This window comes from Argopecten irradians, chromosome 5 (genome assembly GCF_041381155.1).
Source record: "Argopecten irradians isolate NY chromosome 5, Ai_NY, whole genome shotgun sequence".
Taxonomy (NCBI): domain Eukaryota; kingdom Metazoa; phylum Mollusca; class Bivalvia; order Pectinida; family Pectinidae; genus Argopecten; species Argopecten irradians.
In genome coordinates, this window is record NC_091138.1 from 32,430,545 (window position 1) to 32,448,757 (window position 18,213).

Genomic DNA, 18,213 nt, shown 5'->3' on the forward strand with positions numbered 1-18,213 from the left:
AAAAATTCAATATGGCTCTCTGACATTTTGCTTTCCATCAGTCTCAAAATATTCAACCCAACTAGTTTACATGTGAAATTTGAGAAAATTCCATTTGGTACATTTTGGGAAATCACGATAATAAACTTAATTGAGAAAATCAACAACGGATGTCTGTCAGCTGTTGTTTTCAGATTGGTTCTGCACATGACCCAAAAGGAAAATTTGCTCAAATCATTGTACTTCCTAAGAAAAAGAATTATCAAGGATTGTATACAGATGGACAGGCATTCGGCAGGCGATGTAGGAAAGTGGAATTGAAAAGCATACAATCTGTGGAAAGTAGAATATAATGTAATCAGGTGCTGCCTCTGTCCATGCACAATTTTTGTTGCTGCTTGTTCTAAAATAAAGTGTCAAGAGATCTTACCCAAATGTTATATGTTTGTTTCTTTTGTTTAGGGAGAATTACAGAATTCGCTGGAAAAAGTCAGATAAATATACAAAATCACACTTTTTGTCCCCAAAATTGTTTTAAAAAATAAAACCAGATGTTTGGGGTTATGAAACTCTGGTCACTGTAAATGTGTATTAAGGGGGTCATAAAATTGAAACGTGATGGAATGGTTAACTTTTAGCACTGACTTCTGTAGCTCCCCATTAACTGATGAGGAAAGTTTCTCAGTCATAAAAGTTCAACAGCTCAATAGACCAGATGAGCCAAACAAACAACAAAAATATCACAAAACAGTGTAATACTTTTTTATTTATATATCGAAAGTACAAATACTTTCACAATGGAACAGATTCACATATTCTCGATTTTGAAAAACTAATAAATGCAAAGCACTATTCAAACAGTACTGTATATTTGGTGATGTAAAAGACACTAAGACAAAGTGTGCAAACAGATTATATATTGTGAAGTAGAAAAATAGGAAAAACCTAAGGGGGAAAAGCACGAATAAAAGGTCAATGTGGTAGAGAATATAAGACAGCACTAAATCAGCAAGTTACACCTCACAATTCTGAGCATTCTTTCAATTACGACAGTGGAGATAATCTGACCAGCACAAGTGGAATGGAATGAAGTACGTGTCGATAGTATACTATTATGGAAATTGCAGTAAAATATACTGCAAATAAACCAACTTAATTTCACAGGGAATTGAATTTCGTGTATTATGCAGACAATGAGAATTTCTGAAATAATTTGTAGGGAAAATGTCTCAATTACCAGGTATAAGTGTTTGGCAAGAAAACATGAAATTAGCCACTGCAAAAATGTGTTGCTTTATTGTACTGTGAATTAATATTTTTAAGATAATGTGTTGTGACTTCTATTACAGTGTAAGAGTGATACTGGCCAGTTGCTGTTTTCTTCTTATAAATGCATGTTGTTGTTTTTTATAGTACCACAATCACTAAATGTATTACACAAAATTAGATTGAGAATTTTGATTTGAAGATTGAATTATATTTTGATGAAGCACATTTACCCATCTTCACTCTGCTCTTACACAATTATTATGTAAACTGTGAAGGCTAACAAACTGTAAAAATAAATGCATTAGAACCGTTTTGAGAATGAACGATCCGGCAGTATCACAAGACTCAACTATTATATACATCTAAACAATTAATTTTCTCAATCCAAGTTACCCATATACTGTATAATGCTATTAAATATCAAGTTCAACATTTGTCTTCAATTAAATATATACAAGTGCAAACAAACCTGACTGACGACACAACATATTGCATAAAAAGAGTCTCTACAGATCTACAGATAAATATTCTCATACACTTGAAGTCTCTCTAATACTAAAATACAACTTTCAGCTGAAGCACGTGGTTTTTCTCGGGAGTAGAAAACCATGGGATTTCCTATATAGACAATTTAATACCTCTTTTTTACAAGTTAACAGATTTTAACTCAGCAGATAAGAACCATACCAGTAATGCTTTAGCTTATATCAATATTTAGTAATTACCATATACAGCATGTAACTTTCATGGTAATGAAATTTTCGTCATTTGGACCTGTTTAAACAACAGCTATATGGTAATCTAATGTTGTATCCTTTTTTTTTACATGAACCAAAGTTTGAACCAGACTGATATACAGGGAGCAATATTGAATCCAGCATCATCTAAAGATATAAAGACATCTGACTGATACTGAAATTAATTTTAAAATTCTAGATCCCATACTCAACTGCTTTGAGAATCTGAACAGAAATACATGTATGTAAAATATTGTAAATTAGTAAAACCCTAAATTTGATGATTTTTTCCCCAGAAGACTGTTGTCAAGACAAAACTTTACGATTGATATGATCCCAATTTCTGACTATGAAAAACTGCTCACTCTCAGCCCAAATATCACAGGATATGACACAGTCCCTGAGTAGATCTACGTGAAAGTGAGGCCAGCCTCTTCATACACTTTGAAGATTTTCTCAATGGCTGTGATGAAAGCTGCTGTTCTGAGATCCAGACCAAGGTTGTACTTCATGGCTGTACGCATAATGTTCTGTAACAGTAAAGTCATTCTCATCTCATCAACAAGTAAATCTAGTCTCATCTCATCAACAAGTAACTCTAGTCCCATCTCATCAACAAGTAAATCTAGTCTCATCTCATCACCAAGTTAATCTTCTAGTCTCATCTCATCAACAAGTATTGAAGTAAATCTAGTCTCATCTCATCAAATGTAAAAAGCAAAATTTCAATCTCATCACATTATGATACAGCAAGTTTGTCTCATCAAACTAAAGTTTATTTTATTCTCATCTATCATTCACCAAACCATATGCTTCAGCATCTAAATTCTAGACATCAGAATATCTGGTATATTATAATATTACTTACCCTTGCTGATCTTTCCATTGTGTATTCCAACCCAGAATGTACGATATCCTTTTCAGAAGCACCCTAAATATAAGAGAAGAAACATTCTGATTATACAACTCTAAATGAAATCTTTACCAAAAGCATATCACAACTGGTAAACATATGGTTTTGGGTATGCAGGAGTTAAGGTTTTGCTAAAAGAAGCCATTTTCATATGGTGGTCAGAATTTAAAATTACATTATCCTGATTTACTTATCAATTCTGGCAAGAGAATTTGTAGTCAATGAACTGAAAACAGTAAATCATGTGAAATTTTATCAGTATAGAATCAGCATAACAAATTTCTAACTTACATGAATTCTCTTCTCGAATTCCTCGGAAGCATTGATGGGAATTGATCCTCCAACTTTACCAAATTTCCTTTCTAGGGAGTTTTGGACACTCTCTGTTAAAAAAAAAAGAGGACAAAAAATCAATTATCAATAATTTCAAGGCAATATGATATTCATGTGAAATTTCGTTCAATCCAGTTCCCTGTATGTTCAGGAGGTAAATCTCTAACCAGTTGGCACTTAACCTTGTCTGAACAGGATTGTTTCCACAGACAGACCAATCAGCCTCAACTTTGAAGAAATGCGACATTAAGTGCTTATTGTTACATCAGCCCCTTATATGGAAATGAAGCGGGACAAACATAGGTTACATACGGAGGAGGAAGTAGTTGGAATCCTTTTCATATTTAAAGGTGAGTCGTCCGTAGCTGACATGGTTGAGATTTTTGAGCCATTCGAAATAGGAAACTGTTACACCTCCAGCGTTGATGTATAAATCCTGTTAATAAATTTAAAAACAGGTCAATAAATTGAATGGATATATCAAGACTGTGACTTTCCTTACATTTGTCTAATAAATTGGTAGATAAATATTACTATTAATTAAGTTTTAAAGTCAATATTTTGTCCCATTTAGCATATGGTCTGCTTCTTTGAGATGTGACATTTTCAGTGTTCTTTATATCATAGGTAGTGTTCCAAATTGTCATTGTCAAATTTTTCTTGTTAATTAAAACAAAATCAGAAATACTCTTCCTGAATGCAAAGGACTTCTTCAGGAATTTCCATGCAAATCTAAGGTTATATTCATCATTATGTTGATACATATATATATTTATATATCTAACAAAATTATTCAGGATTTAAATATAGGAATTTTAAGTCAAAATTTTTGTCAAATACACTGATGACTATTGTTGCTGAAGTCAATATAAGAGATTTACTTACTGGGATAACCAGGACATTCCTCTCCAGGAAAATCCTGTCTGCACCCATAGTGGTGGGGCCGTTAGCACCTTCAGCAATAATCTGAAAAGTGAAAGACATTTCTATCATAATCCTGATAATTACCATGCATAAATGTGTAAGAAGACTGGAATAATTGTCTGCTTTTGTTTTTCACAAAGAAGAAGAGATTCAAAACTAAAATTGAAAGGACTAGGTATGGTAAGGGTCTATTGTTGCCCCCAAGTCCGCTATTTTTCAAAGTCTGTTATTTTAAGATGTTAATCTAGCATTTCAAATATTAACTACATATCTGACATATTTGATAGTGCTATTAGGTAATATAGCAGTTCTAGTTGCCATGGCAACCATTTTTATTATACATAAATTATGCAAATGTGAAAATTTCATCAAAATTGGCCTTTTTTATGCCGTTTTTCATGTAGTTAACATAGAGCGCATTCTAGAACAAACTTGATATTTCTCAAAATGATGTACTCTTCATGTCTGCTAATTCCCTAAAAATATAAAGTTTGTTCTAGGTTGTGCTCTATTGCTTTTAAAAGGAAAACTATCAAAAAATATGCCAAAATTGACCAAATTTTCAAATTTGCATAATTTATGCAAAGTTACCATGGTTATTTAGCAAAAACATACTTTCTGTCAACAAAAATATCATTAAGTTTTTATCAGGGGTGTATTCAATATTTCAAACGCAGAAACTTAATTTCTAAATACTTAATTTGAAATTTGGTTGATTCAGGGGCCAAAAAGAGCTATTACCATATCTAGTCCTTTGTCTTTTTAGACCAAAACTTGTACTGCCGGTACGTTAAAATGCCCTTTTGAATAGACCAATTGACCAAGTATTACCTTAGCCTGGATTTGATGAGCATTCTCAGAGGTAAGTTGTTTCTCACTGGCTGCAGGGACCAAAATGTCACATTTCTCCAATAGCAAGTTTCCCTCATATGTAGAGGCTCCTGGGAATCCCATAATAGTCCCATTGTCCTGTAAAATAGAAAACAGAAGTTATTACAGCAGACAAGCAAATATAGACCCACAGTCTTGTAAGAAGTTATTTTTTAAAAACAGTTCCTAATAGTTCTAAAACACCTACTTACATAATTTTAAACAATACAAATATCTCTTCTTTTACAAATTATTGGACTCTTGGCCATTCTCAGGTACATGTTTGTACATGAAAACAAAAAAACAGCTACTGTATGTCAAATACATCTTGAATTTCTTGATATGATGACGTAGCAACAATGATGTTTGTGTTGTTAAACGAGTATTTTTCCCCTCTCTGGATGATGATTGTTTGAATGCAACATGGTAAAACTAAGTTCCTTAATGTAAGTAGGAAAATATGATAATGGTGGAGATTCTGTTGAATTGGATACCACAGAATGGTGAAGATTAAATGTCTTTGTAACTTACGAGTTTGTAATCTTCCATGTCTCGGGGGTTGATGCCTTCTCTGTTGTAGATGCTACCGTCCTTTTCTATGATACCAATACACTTGGCCCCAGCTCTATGGAGGTATCTCATGGTGTGAAGACCAACGTTACCTAAACCCTGAAATATTCAAAACTTCTAAAGTAAAAAATGTTATCTAAACATGAAATATTCAACACTTCTAAAGTAACAACATTACTTAAACCCTTAGATATTCAAAACTTCTATAAAGTAACAACGTTACTTAAACCCTGAAATATTCAAAACTTTTATATAGTAACAACATTACTTAAACCCTGACATATTCAAAACTTATAAAGTAACGTTACCTGAACCCTGAAATATTCAAAACTTGAAAGTAACAATGATACCTAAACTCTGACTTGCTTGTATTTTCATTGAAAATATACTTTCATGGAGATATCACAATACCATTTGAATAGCCATCCAATGGCGACTTACCTGGACAATGTAGGTCTTGTCCCCAAAGCCTGGAGTCAATCCAATCATGCTCATGTAGCTTGCCTCATTGACAAAGTTCTGGATACCATGGTACACTCCCTGTAAAAACAGTTATTATTATATAGAGAATAGAAATAGAATATCTAATCTCAAAAATTGTTAATAGATAAATAAATAGTGTTAAATGTTTATCAATCATGTATTACACAGATACAATATACATGTATGCATTAAGGTCACCATGATATTAAACTACTATAATGTGATATAGAAAGAAACTTGCCCTTTCAGTAGCTGCTATCTTACTATAAATGCCACCCCAGTCTGAGGCTGATATCTGACTATAATTAATTTTTCTTTGTTTTCATACCAAATCTGGCTTTCTAATTGGCCAATATATTTTTTGCATACCACTATGAAAAAAAATCCGAGAATGGCGCGAAACCCCGACGTTATCGTGACATCACAATAGAGACATTGACGTTGCGTATTGATTGGGAAAAAAGAATCCCTTAACAAACCACTATAATGTTACATTTAAACATACTTCATTTTATCAAATAGAGTATAAAATTAATTATAAGTATTGATGTCACTATTTTTTAATTTTAACGGGTTATGAAAAAAAATTGTTTGCAAACTTTTGTGAGAATCCACTACGCGGATTCACACAGTTTGCAAACAATTTGTTTTCATACCCAGATAAAATTAAAAAATAGTGACATCAATGCTTAAATGAATGCAACCCCAGTCTGTGGCTGACATCTGACTATGAATGCCACCTTCTGTGATTCAAAGAGGGACCTATCCTACCTGTGGCTGACATCTGACTATGAATGCCACCTTCTGTGATTCAAAGAGGGACCTATCCTACCTGTGACTGACATCTGACTATGAATGCCACCTTGTACAACAAAGAAAGTGACATAACCTGCCTGTGGTTGATGTTTGGCTATGTATGAATTCCATCTAGTTTGATATAGGAAGATATCCACACTGTTTGACTGATATGTGACCATGAATGCTAACCTATTTAAAATGCAAGAAACTTACCCTGCCTGTGGCCGATATACGACCATGAATGCCACCTTGTGTGATAGGTTTACCAGTGATACAGGCATGAGCATTGATGTCATTGTATCCTGAAATTCAAAGTAATCAAAATGTTATCCAAAAAAAAAGTTTACAAACCGAAATAAATTCGAGCAAAAAATATACTAAATAGCATTAAGTTATTAGCTCCATACTTTTGGGAAAACCCATGTCATTTTTTTCTAACAGGTCTTATTTTCTTCCATTTTTCATGTAGATTTCAAATCTGTAAAGATAAATGAGTGTTCTCGAACTACTTTTTGAGATATTTGAGCTTGAAATATACCATCCATGCAAATTTGCTGGCCGAAAATAGAAGAATTCATAAAATTATGTTTTCTGTAATATTAGGGTGAACGTAGTTTCGATCCTGTTGATTTTTTGTCCTAAAGCTCTAACGATAGAACAATATACAAAACTCTTGTATTTTTACAAATGCTAACTAATTTTTGTTATTTTCCAGGACCGTTTCTATACGTAATTATCATGTTTTGCCATATTTTCGCCCGTAAAAAATCAATGAATAGGCCAAAAAGGAAATGAAAACCCATGTCAATTTCACAATATTTGTATATGATATGCCCAATATAATATATTTTTCAAATATCATATAAAAACATGGGGTCCTCGATCAAAATTTAACAATTTTGTAAGCTTGAAGTTTGTAACTCACAACCCTACCCCCATTTCATCCAGTGCTAAGATGGGTCATATTTGACTATTTTTTGAAAATCATGCCGCAAAAGAACATTCCACATCAGTTCATATGTTTTTGTGATAGTATATCTGGTTTATGTCTGTTTGTTTTTATGATTTTCTCCAAATTTTGTGTTTAAAGAAAATCCGTATGCGATTTTTTTAGAATTCCGGAATTTCGGTCCGGCGGGTCCCCTCTTATCATTTATAGCGACGAACGGCACTTCCGGTGTTTGAAAATCCATTCCCATTTACGACAGGGAACGCAAAAACCTCAGAGATAGCATATAATTTTCACTTCACTGCTTTTATTTGATTTATTTAATGATTATAAACATTCAATATTATATGTAGACAATTTTCACCTATTGAAAAAATATCCAAGTGGGATGTCGTGGCGTATCGGAAACCATTCTGGAATTCAAAACAACCTCCGCAACTTCCGGTAAAGCGTCATATGAATAGGCGCGGTTTTCAAAAGTATGGACCTACCTTAAGTTATTAGGTCCATTTCAATACAATGTCTTTGATACATTTGTGCTTACAATTTGCAATTGAAATTAGGGTATATACCCCGGTACTTCTCAGCCAATTAATTACCAACTAGATTTCTGCCTATGGCTAGAACTTTTATCATCAAATATTGTTGGTGTTCTATTGGTGTTCACATAGATAAATTTTTTTGTTTGTATTTTGGTGATGCTAAATATCTTACCTATTGTGTTAGCATAGGTATCAGCTATCCAGCTCATCTCTCTCTCACCAGTTCCCATGTCAGGGGCTGGCACATCAATACCAGGTCCTACAAATATCAATGGCAACATCTATAATCCAAAAGTCTAAACCAATACAGATTACTCAAAAATAAATGGTGGTGTTGCTATTTTACTTCTCTTTTCAAAACTCAATTATTTTGCAGATTTTGTAATTACCGGCTATTTAATGGAAATCCTTGCTTATTGGAGAAAATGTTCTTTTTCTTCATACATCGAAATTGCATTGAAATATCAATTACCGGTATGTACACTTCATCTTTAATTTGAGGGACTTTTTCAACTCATTTGAAACAAAAAATAGTATATTGGGAAAAGAATTTCCAGGAGCAAATTGCATTTTGGGGAGAAGTTTACTAAGACATTAAAGACATTTCCACTGGAAATGGGTTTCACAATTAACTCCCAAGATCTCCAAGGAAAGCTTTGTCAGTGATTAATTATATATACTTTTACATACTGAAAACTTTTGAAAAATAAAAAAAATACATGAAAAATTATTAATCATATGTATGCATTCTCATATTTTGACCATCAAAAATGATGCTTTTCTCAAAGTCAAAGTTTTAGCACCGTAATACACAGCATTTACACTTTTGTACAAAAATTTAACTGGTGTAGGACCTATTTTGCAATAAATTTCAACTCTGTCAAAGATATGAAAAGAAACAAGAACAAACAAGAGGCCCAGAGGGCCTGTATCGCTCACCTGGTTTGTAATGCAAAGTAATGTTCTGAATACAGGTTCATTGTTTCTTTTCGGAAGGGTTTTTAATATTAACCTCTAAATCCCCTATTGGGCCCCACCCCTCCCGCCCCCAGGGTTTCAGAGCCAAAATTTATACAAGTTCTGTTCCCCTTCCCCCAAGGATGTTTATGGCCAAATTTGGTCACAATCCAAGCAAGACTCTAGGACAAGAAGTGATTTATAGGATTTACCTCTATTACCCCTATTGGGCCCCATCCGTCCTTCCCTCGGGGGGCCAGAGTCAAAATTTATACAAGTTCTGTTCCCCTTCCCCAAAGGATGCTTGTGGCCAAATTTGAGTACATTCCATTCAGAACTCTATGACTAGTAGCGATTTAAAGGATTTACCTCTATTACCCCTATTGGGCCCCGCCCCTCCTGCCCCCGGGGGACCAGAGCCAAAATTTATACAAGTTCTGTTCCCCTTCCCCAAAGGATGTTTGTGGCCAAATTTGGTTACACTCCATTCAGAACTCTATGACTAGTAGCGATATAAAGAATTTACCTCTATTTCCCCTATTGGGCCCCGCCCCTCCTACCCCGGGGGACCAGAGCCAAAATTTAAACAAATTCTGTTTCCCTTTCCCCAAAGGATGTTTGTGGCCAAATTTGGTTACATTCCATTCAGAGCTCTATGACGAGAAGCGATTTAAAGGATTTACCTTTATTACCCCTATTGGGCCTGCCCCTCCTGCCCCCGAGGGTCAGAGCCAAAATTTATACAAGTTCTGTTCCCCTTCCCCCAAGGATGTTTGTGGCCAAATTTAGTTACATTCCATTCAGAACTCTATGACGAGTAGCGATTTAAAGGATTTACCTCTATTTCCCCTATTGGGCCCCACCCTCCTGCCCCCAGGGGACCAGAGCCAAAATTTACACAAGTTCTGTTTCCCCTTACCCCAAGGATGTTTGTGGCCAAAGGAGTAGATATGATAGGACCAGTATTTGGCCTCAATTTTTCAGGCCGAAAAATATTGACTCTGATCCACATCAATTTCACATCAATAAATACTCTCATACTTGCCATTCATCAAACAAGAGGCCCAGAGGGCCTGTATCGCTCACCTGGTTTGTAATGCCAAGTAATGTTCTGAATACAGGTTCATTGTTTCTTTTCTGAAGGAATCTTAATATTAACCTCTAAATCCCCTATTGGGCCCCACCCCTCCCGCCCCCAGGAGGTCAGAGCCAAAATTTATACAAGTTCTGTTCCCCTTCCCCCAAGGATGTTTATGGCCAAATTTGGTCACAATCCAAACAAAACTCTAGGACAAGAAGTGATTTATAGGATTTACCTCTATTTCCCCTAATGGGCCCCACCCGTCCTGTCCTCGGGGGGCCAGAGTCAAAATTTATACAAGTTCTGTTCCCCTTCCCCCAAGGATGTTTGTGGCCAAATTTGGTTACAATTCATGTAGAACTCTATGACTAGTAGCGATTTAAAGGATTTACCTCTATTTCCCCTATTGGGCCCCGCCCCTCCTGCCCCCGGGGGACCAGAGCCAAAATTTAAACAAGTTCTGTTCCCCTTCCCCAAAGGATGCTTGTGGCCAAATTTGAGTACATTCCATTCAGAACTCTATGACTAGTAGCGATTTAAAGGATTTACCTCTATTACCCCTATTGGGCCCCGCCCCTCCTGCCCCCGGGGGACCAGAGCCAAAATTTATACAAGTTCTGTTCCCCTTCCCCAAAGGATGTTTGTGGCCAAATTTGGTTACATTCCATTCAGAACTCTATGACTAGTAGCGATATAAAGAATTTACCTCTATTTCCCCTATTGGGCCCCGCCCCTCCTACCCCGGGGGACCAGAGCCAAAATTTAAACAAATTCTGTTTCCCTTTCCCCAAAGGATGTTTGTGGCCAAATTTGGTTACATTCCATTCAGAGCTCTATGACGAGAAGCGATTTAAAGGATTTACCTTTATTACCCCTATTGGGCCCGCCCCTCCTGCCCCCGGGGGGTCAGAGCCAAAATTTATACAAGTTCTGTTCCCCTTCCCCCAAGGATGTTTGTGGCCAAATTTAGTTACATTCCATTCAGAACTCTATGACGAGTAGCGATTTTAAAGGATTTACCTCTATTTCCCCTATTGGGCCCCACCCCTCCTGCCCCCAGGGGACCAGAGCCAAAATTTACACAAGTTCTGTTCCCCTTACCCCAAGGATGTTTGTGGCCAAAGGAGTAGATATGATAGGACCAGTATTTGGCCTCAATTTTTCAGGCCGAAAAATATTGACTCTGATCCACATCAATTTCACATCAATAAATACTCTCATACTTGCCATTCATCAAACAAGAGGCCCAGAGGGCCTGTATCGCTCACCTGGTTTGTAATGCCAAGTAATGTTCTGAATACAGGTTCATTGTTTCTTTTCTGAAGGAATCTTAATATTAACCTCTAAATCCCCTATTGGGCCCCACCCCTCCCGCCCCCAGGAGGTCAGAGCCAAAATTTATACAAGTTCTGTTCCCCTTCCCCCAAGGATGTTTATGGCCAAATTTGGTCACAATCCAAGCAAAACTCTAGGACAAGAAGTGATTTATAGGATTTACCTCTATTTCCCCTAATGGGCCCCACCCGTCCTGTCCTCGGGGGGCCAGAGTCAAAATTTATACAAGTTCTGTTCCCCTTCCCCCAAGGATGTTTGTGGCCAAATTTGGTTACAATTCATGTAGAACTCTATGACTAGTAGCGATTTAAAGGATTTACCTCTATTTCCCCTATTGGGCCCCGCCCCTCCTGCCCCCGGGGGACCAGAGCCAAAATTTAAACAAGTTCTGTTCCCCTTCCCCAAAGGATGCTTGTGGCCAATTTTGGTTACATTCCATTCAGAACTCTATGACTAGTAGCGATTTAAAGGATTTACCTCTATTACCCCTATTGGGCCCCGCCCCTCCTGCCCCCGGGGGACTAGAGCCAAAATTTATACAAGTTCTCTTCCCCTTCCCCAAAGGATGTTTATGGCCAAATTTGGTTACATTCCATTCAGAACTCTATGACAAGTAGCGATTTAAAGGATTTACCTCTATTTCCCCTATTGGGCCCCGCCCCTCCCCCCCTGGGGGATCAGAGCCAAAATTTATACAAGTTCTGTTCCCCTTCCCCCAAGGATGTTTGTGGCCAAATTTGGTTACAATTCATGTAGAGCTCTAGGACAAGTAGAGATTTAAAGGATTTACCTCTATTTCCCCTATTGGGCCCCGCCCCTTCTGCCCCCGGGGGGTCAGAGCCAAAATTTATACAAGGTCTGTTCCCCCTCCCCCAAGGATGTTTGTGGCCAAATTTGGTTACATTCCATTCAGAACTCTATGACTAGTAGCGATTTAAAGGATTTACCTCTATTACCCCTATTGGGCCCCGCCCCTCCTGCCCCCGGGGGACCAGAGCCAAAATTTATACAAGTTCTGTTCCCCTTCCCCCAAGGATGTTTGTGGCTAATTTTGGTTACAATCCATGCAGAACTCTAGGACGAGTAGCGATTTAAAGGATTTACCTCTATTTCCCCTATTGGGCCCCGCCCCTCCTGCCCCTGGGGGACCAGAGCCAAAATTTATACAAGTTCTGTTTCCCCTCCCCCAAGGATGTTTGTGGTCAAATTTGGTTACAATTCATGTAGAACTCTATGACTAGTAGCGATTTAAAGGATTTACCTCTATTTCCCCTATTGGGCCCCGCCCCTCCTGCCCCCGGGGGACCAGGGCCAAAATTTATACAAGTTCTGTTTCCCCTCCCCCACGGATGTTTGTGGTCAAATTTGGTTACAATTCATGTAGAACTCTATGACTAGTAGCGATTTATAGGATTTACCTCTATTACCCCTATTGGGCCCCGCCCCTTCTGCCCCCGGGGGGTCAGAGCCAAAATTTATACAAGGTCTGTTCCCCCTCCCCCAAGGATGTTTGTGGCCAAATTTGGTTACATTCCATTCAGAACTCTATGACTAGTAGCGATTTAAAGGATTTACCTCTATTACCCCTATTGGGCCCCGCCCCTCCTGCCCCCGGGGGACCAGAGCCAAAATTTATACAAGTTCTGTTCCCCTTCCCCCAAGGATGTTTGTAGCTAATTTTGGTTACAATCCATGCAGAACTCTAGGACGAGTAGCGATTTAAAGGATTTACCTCTATTTCCCCTATTGGGCCCCGCCCCTCCTGCCCCTGGGGGACCAGAGCCAAAATTTATACAAGTTCTGTTTCCCCTCCCCCAAGGATGTTTGTGGTCAAATTTGGTTACAATTCATGTAGAACTCTATGACTAGTAGCGATTTAAAGGATTTACCTCTATTTCCCCTATTGGGCCCCGCCCCTCCTGCCCCCGGGGGACCAGGGCCAAAATTTATACAAGTTCTGTTCCCCCTCCCCCAAGGATGTTTGTGGCCAAATTTGGTTACAATCCATGCAGAACTCTATGACTAGTAGCGATTTAAAGGAAATGTTGACGGACGGACGGACGGACGGACGGACGGACGGACGACGGACGGACGGACGAAGGACGCCGCGCGCCATGACATAAGCTCACCGGCCCTTCGGGCCAGGTGAGCTAATAATGACCTATGAATCCTTTCTTTGCCAACTCCACAGCCAGTCTACGTGTGATTTTTTCCAGCTCTCGCTCCGAGTAATCAGAGGGGTTAATTTTCACTCCAGCTTTGGCCCCTCCAAAGGGAACATCCACTACAGCACATTTGTATGTCATGAGGGACGCTAGGGCTCGAACTTCATCTACATCAACAATGGGGCTGTAACGGATACCTGCAATGTGAAAAGTGAATCATATTACAGTGTAGTACTACATTACACATTGCTGGTAAAATATTATTGATAAAATAATATATTTTGTTCATCTATTTTTTTATTATTACTTTTTTGAGAGTATTTAGGCTTTAGCAACAGTTTCCTTTGATTTCATATCTAAAAACATTCATATATCTAATTTACAGATTATTGAGATATAAAACTTCTATGAGGAGTCACCGACTAAATGATTTGCAAATATATACTGATACAAGTGACATCACATATGAATAGCACCTGACCTTATAATTTAGCACTTCAGGCCATATGCAGCTTTATTTTGAAAATGATCATTTATGTAAGTCAGTTAAATTTGATTTATTTTGCAAATTGATTTATGGCTTGTTTTGTGCAATAACTTCATAAAAGGATAATCCAAATTTAGTTCTATTAAATGCCCCCTTGGTTTTGCAATTTCTTAAGCACCCTGGACGCTTATTAGGTCAAAAATGGTAAGATAATTTCAAACTTTTAGAGATTGTTTTAATTATTCTATCTTCCTTATTCTAGATCTTAACTAGGATTATTAGCAGTACCACTCTTAATTATTTATAGAGTTAGTTACTACACTGTTATAGACCTACAGGGAAAGGCAAGTATGCATAGTATTTACACAATACATATCTACGTACTGCACTTCACACATAGTAATTACATACATGTGTAACTAACGTACATGCATTATGTGTATCAGAGTCAGTATATTAGGTCATCTATCTCTGAGTCAGGCCAGTAGTGTAGTAGGTTAATAGAATGGTATAGACCCATATTTAAAGTACATTGCATTGGGCCAGTATAGAGTTGGTCAGCATAAGCCTGAGTACCGAGTCATAAGTGACTCTCATGTCATATTTTTGTAGGAGTACATTACCTGAATTAATCCAATAAGACAAAGTGACAAGAGTGCTTTGAAAAAATCGAGGGTGTACTTAACATGCTTAATGAGACCAAATTTAAGTCTTTCACATAAATTATTGTACACATCAATAAGTCACAAATTAACTTGCAAATGAATTATGAAACAGAAAAATGGATCTAATTAAATATGTTAATGTAAGATAAGTGACAAGTGATAAGGGACATTTATATATACCAATACATAGGGAAAGGAGTGTTTATTTATTCAAATATGAACTAGTGTTTGAATCTAATCTTATAATTTTGTAAAAGGAGCTGTGCCAATAATAAAGATAAATAAGATCAATAAATAATGTACTTCAAAATGTCAGCTACAAAAAATGTACTTTGTTTATAATCTTTCTTCTTTTACTGGAACATCCATTCACTTTTTTACAAGAGTAAAATTACTGGTGTATAAAAAGAAAAATCAAATTGAACATGTTTTCTGAAATGATGGAATCCTTTTCTATAGACTATAGAGTTTTCTATTACTTTATAGTTATTTCCATAATTTAATGTTTAACTTTCCAATTCCTTTTAGATTAAATAACAATCTAGTATGCTAATGATTCTTATTAATCTGGCAATCTTTTCTTTTTTTATAAAACTTAAATAATTAGCTATATACAGCACTTTTACATATGTATAGGAGAAACACCGAAACTGTGGAATAGTCAAGATAAGGAATTGTTCGAGGCCCATAAGGACCGAGAACTATTCATTATCTTGACTATTCCACAGTTTGAGGTGTTTCTCATACTTAAAACATGGCTGTGATGTCATCTATTGTTATAGCTTGAGGTATAGTCACAGCTAGGAAAGTCTAAGTACTATTATCACCTATTACTGTGGAATAGTTACCTTTTGCTGTGGAATAGTTTGTGAACTAAGTTCATTTACAACATGCTGTTTCATTTACAACATGCTGTTTTCATGTCAACTAAATCCATAAACATTTTTCGGGTTCTTTTAAAATAAACTTTCTTTTAATTCTAGGCAATGATTAGTAAGGATGTAAACAGATAAAATCAACATGTTATCTTAAAATTACATGCAGTGCTTTATTTTTAGTCTTGACTTCTCGTTCTCAATAAATACAAATACAAACTCATTTTATTTCAATGAAAACTTTTCGCATTGTGAAATCTCCCAAAACTATCAAACATGCTAATGCACTTATGCAAATAGATTAGGCCTACTGCAGCATACCTCCTTTACATGGTGTTCGATGTTGACTGTGCTGTGCTCGCCACGCTTCAATGATTTCAAACTCCCCGTTGTCACGACGAATGGGGAAAGTTAGTTCAATCATGTGGTTGCAAGGTTTGATCATTTTCAAGATACCCCTCACTTTTCTTTTCTTCTCATCCATTGATAACTTTCCTTTCATTGTATCAGCTAATTTATCTTCAACCAAATCAGCTGCTTTGTCGAAAAATTTATCGACAGTTTCAGAGAATGACAATTCGTCCAAAACGGCATAATCGTTGGAGTACGGTCTACTGACGGTAACTCCAGCAATTCCACTTAAATTACCATTACTCAGTCTAGGTAAAGTTTTGCAAACCTCGCTTGCCACACGTCGATACATGGTTCTTGTATGGAAGAAAATTTAACAGCCGACAGTTTCTTCCTCGAATGTCCTTGTGGCACTGTTTGTTCACCTTAACATCCTGCTGTAACAACGTTTTTCATTGGTCGAGAACAATGAAACGATGGAAGGTGTGTCGGCTATGAACCAATCAAATCTCACGCAGCGGCTCGCCTTTATTTGCCATGCAGAGTCATCGTTCCTTTCTCAGACATAAACATTTCATAGGTCACCTTAAAATGTTAATCCCATGAAAATCACGTCGTTCGTCGCGTGTCCATTCGACTTCTTCTCCCAAACTACCACCACAAATTCTATGAAAGTTTTGTAAAACATTCTATGATGTTAAGGCTCATCAAAATATGAATAATGTTAAATTGTATATGAAACTAAATCCCAGCCGGCGGCTCATAGAACAACAATTTAACATTAGGTCATAAAGGTCTTTTGAAGTATTTTGGAAATTTATCTTGCATCTATTCAATGTCGGAGCAAACGTAATGTTGTAGCATACACAATACAAAATGCAGATGAAACGTTAATTAAGTACTGAATAACACCATTAATCTAATGGACAGACATTCGTTGTTTTGTTGCAAGTACAAATGTAAATAACTTTCTTTCATTTTACATATTAAAGTAATAACTATAAAACTGTTTGAAAACCAATTTTATTGATGACATGATCCTTTTTACTGTATAGCGTGGATTTTCATTTTCACGAACTATCGAAATCGATAGTAGATCTACAGAGTGACAAGTACAATAATTTACATACATGTAGCTTATTACAAAGTAACTGTTAGAAATTAACAACTGCAGGATATCCCCCTTGAATAAGAAGTATTAAGTAAATCACTATATCCCTCCCCCCTGCCCTGGAAATAAGAAACTATGCGGTAATAATAATAATGAAAATCATGTGTTCAGATTCCAGATGTTTGACTTACTAAGTACCTTTACAGTGGCTACATGTATGTATAGATCAAGGTTGCGTATATTTGGTAGGCTCTGGGACATTTGGAAGAGGACAAAGAAGGTCTTTTGAAGGGTCTTTTACAAAAGGTTTGATGTTTTTATACAGATACCATGTACGCTCTGGAGAAAGACCTTTTGCTTCTAGTCTTACTGGCATGCCATTTGGTATTTCCTTTCCCCTCTTCAGAAGTCTCACGACTGTGCAATCTCCATCAAAGCTAGTCTTCAAATACACAGTAAAATTATTTTCAGTAAACTATTACCGTTTAACAACCTTACTTGGTTTGGTTTGGTTATTTTGACATCCTATTAACAGTCAGTTGGTGGAAAGCCAGAGTACCCAGAGAAAAACACCAACCATCGGTCAGTAACTGAAGGCTTGTGGTATATATATATCAGTACAATTTACATTATGTTACCACTCAGCCATTGCGGCTTGGTAACAAACTTAAAAAATACAATCAAGAAAACAAACAGCCTGTTATTCTAGGTAAACAATAATTTGAGGTTCATATAGTAATTTTGTGTTTAGATAAATAAAATAATTCCAGAAATGTAAAAAAAAAAAAAAAAAAAAAACAAGAAAAGTGGAAGTGATGA

The 18,213-nt window shown here is 36.6% G+C and overlaps 1 protein-coding gene across 1 annotated transcript; it reads right to left on the minus strand.

The window, feature by feature from the left end:
- Positions 1 to 725: 725 nt before the first annotated feature.
- On the minus strand, positions 726 to 16,722 carry LOC138323564 (glutamate dehydrogenase, mitochondrial-like). Its single transcript, XM_069268252.1, has 12 exons — positions 16,254 to 16,722; positions 13,902 to 14,102; positions 8,540 to 8,626; positions 7,090 to 7,178; positions 6,037 to 6,135; positions 5,557 to 5,694; positions 4,987 to 5,124; positions 4,117 to 4,197; positions 3,544 to 3,667; positions 3,190 to 3,281; positions 2,854 to 2,916; positions 726 to 2,515 (listed from the first exon to the last, which is right to left on the minus strand). Exons 1-12 carry the CDS (start codon positions 16,633 to 16,635, stop codon positions 2,396 to 2,398), a joined length of 1,614 nt encoding a protein of 537 aa, XP_069124353.1. The 5' UTR covers positions 16,636 to 16,722; the 3' UTR covers positions 726 to 2,395.
- Positions 16,723 to 18,213: the final 1,491 nt, after the last annotated feature.

Coding starts and splice junctions, on each gene's coding strand:
- LOC138323564 (XM_069268252.1), bottom strand. CDS start 16,635: ATGTATCGACGTGTGGCAAGCGAGGTTTGCAAAACTTTACCTAGACTG. Junction 7,179..8,539: donor TACCTATGCTAACACAATAG/GTAAGATATTTA, acceptor TTTGAATTTCAG/GATACAATGACATCAATGCT. Junction 2,516..2,853: donor CAATGGAAAGATCAGCAAGG/GTAAGTAATATT, acceptor TTACTGTTACAG/AACATTATGCGTACAGCCAT.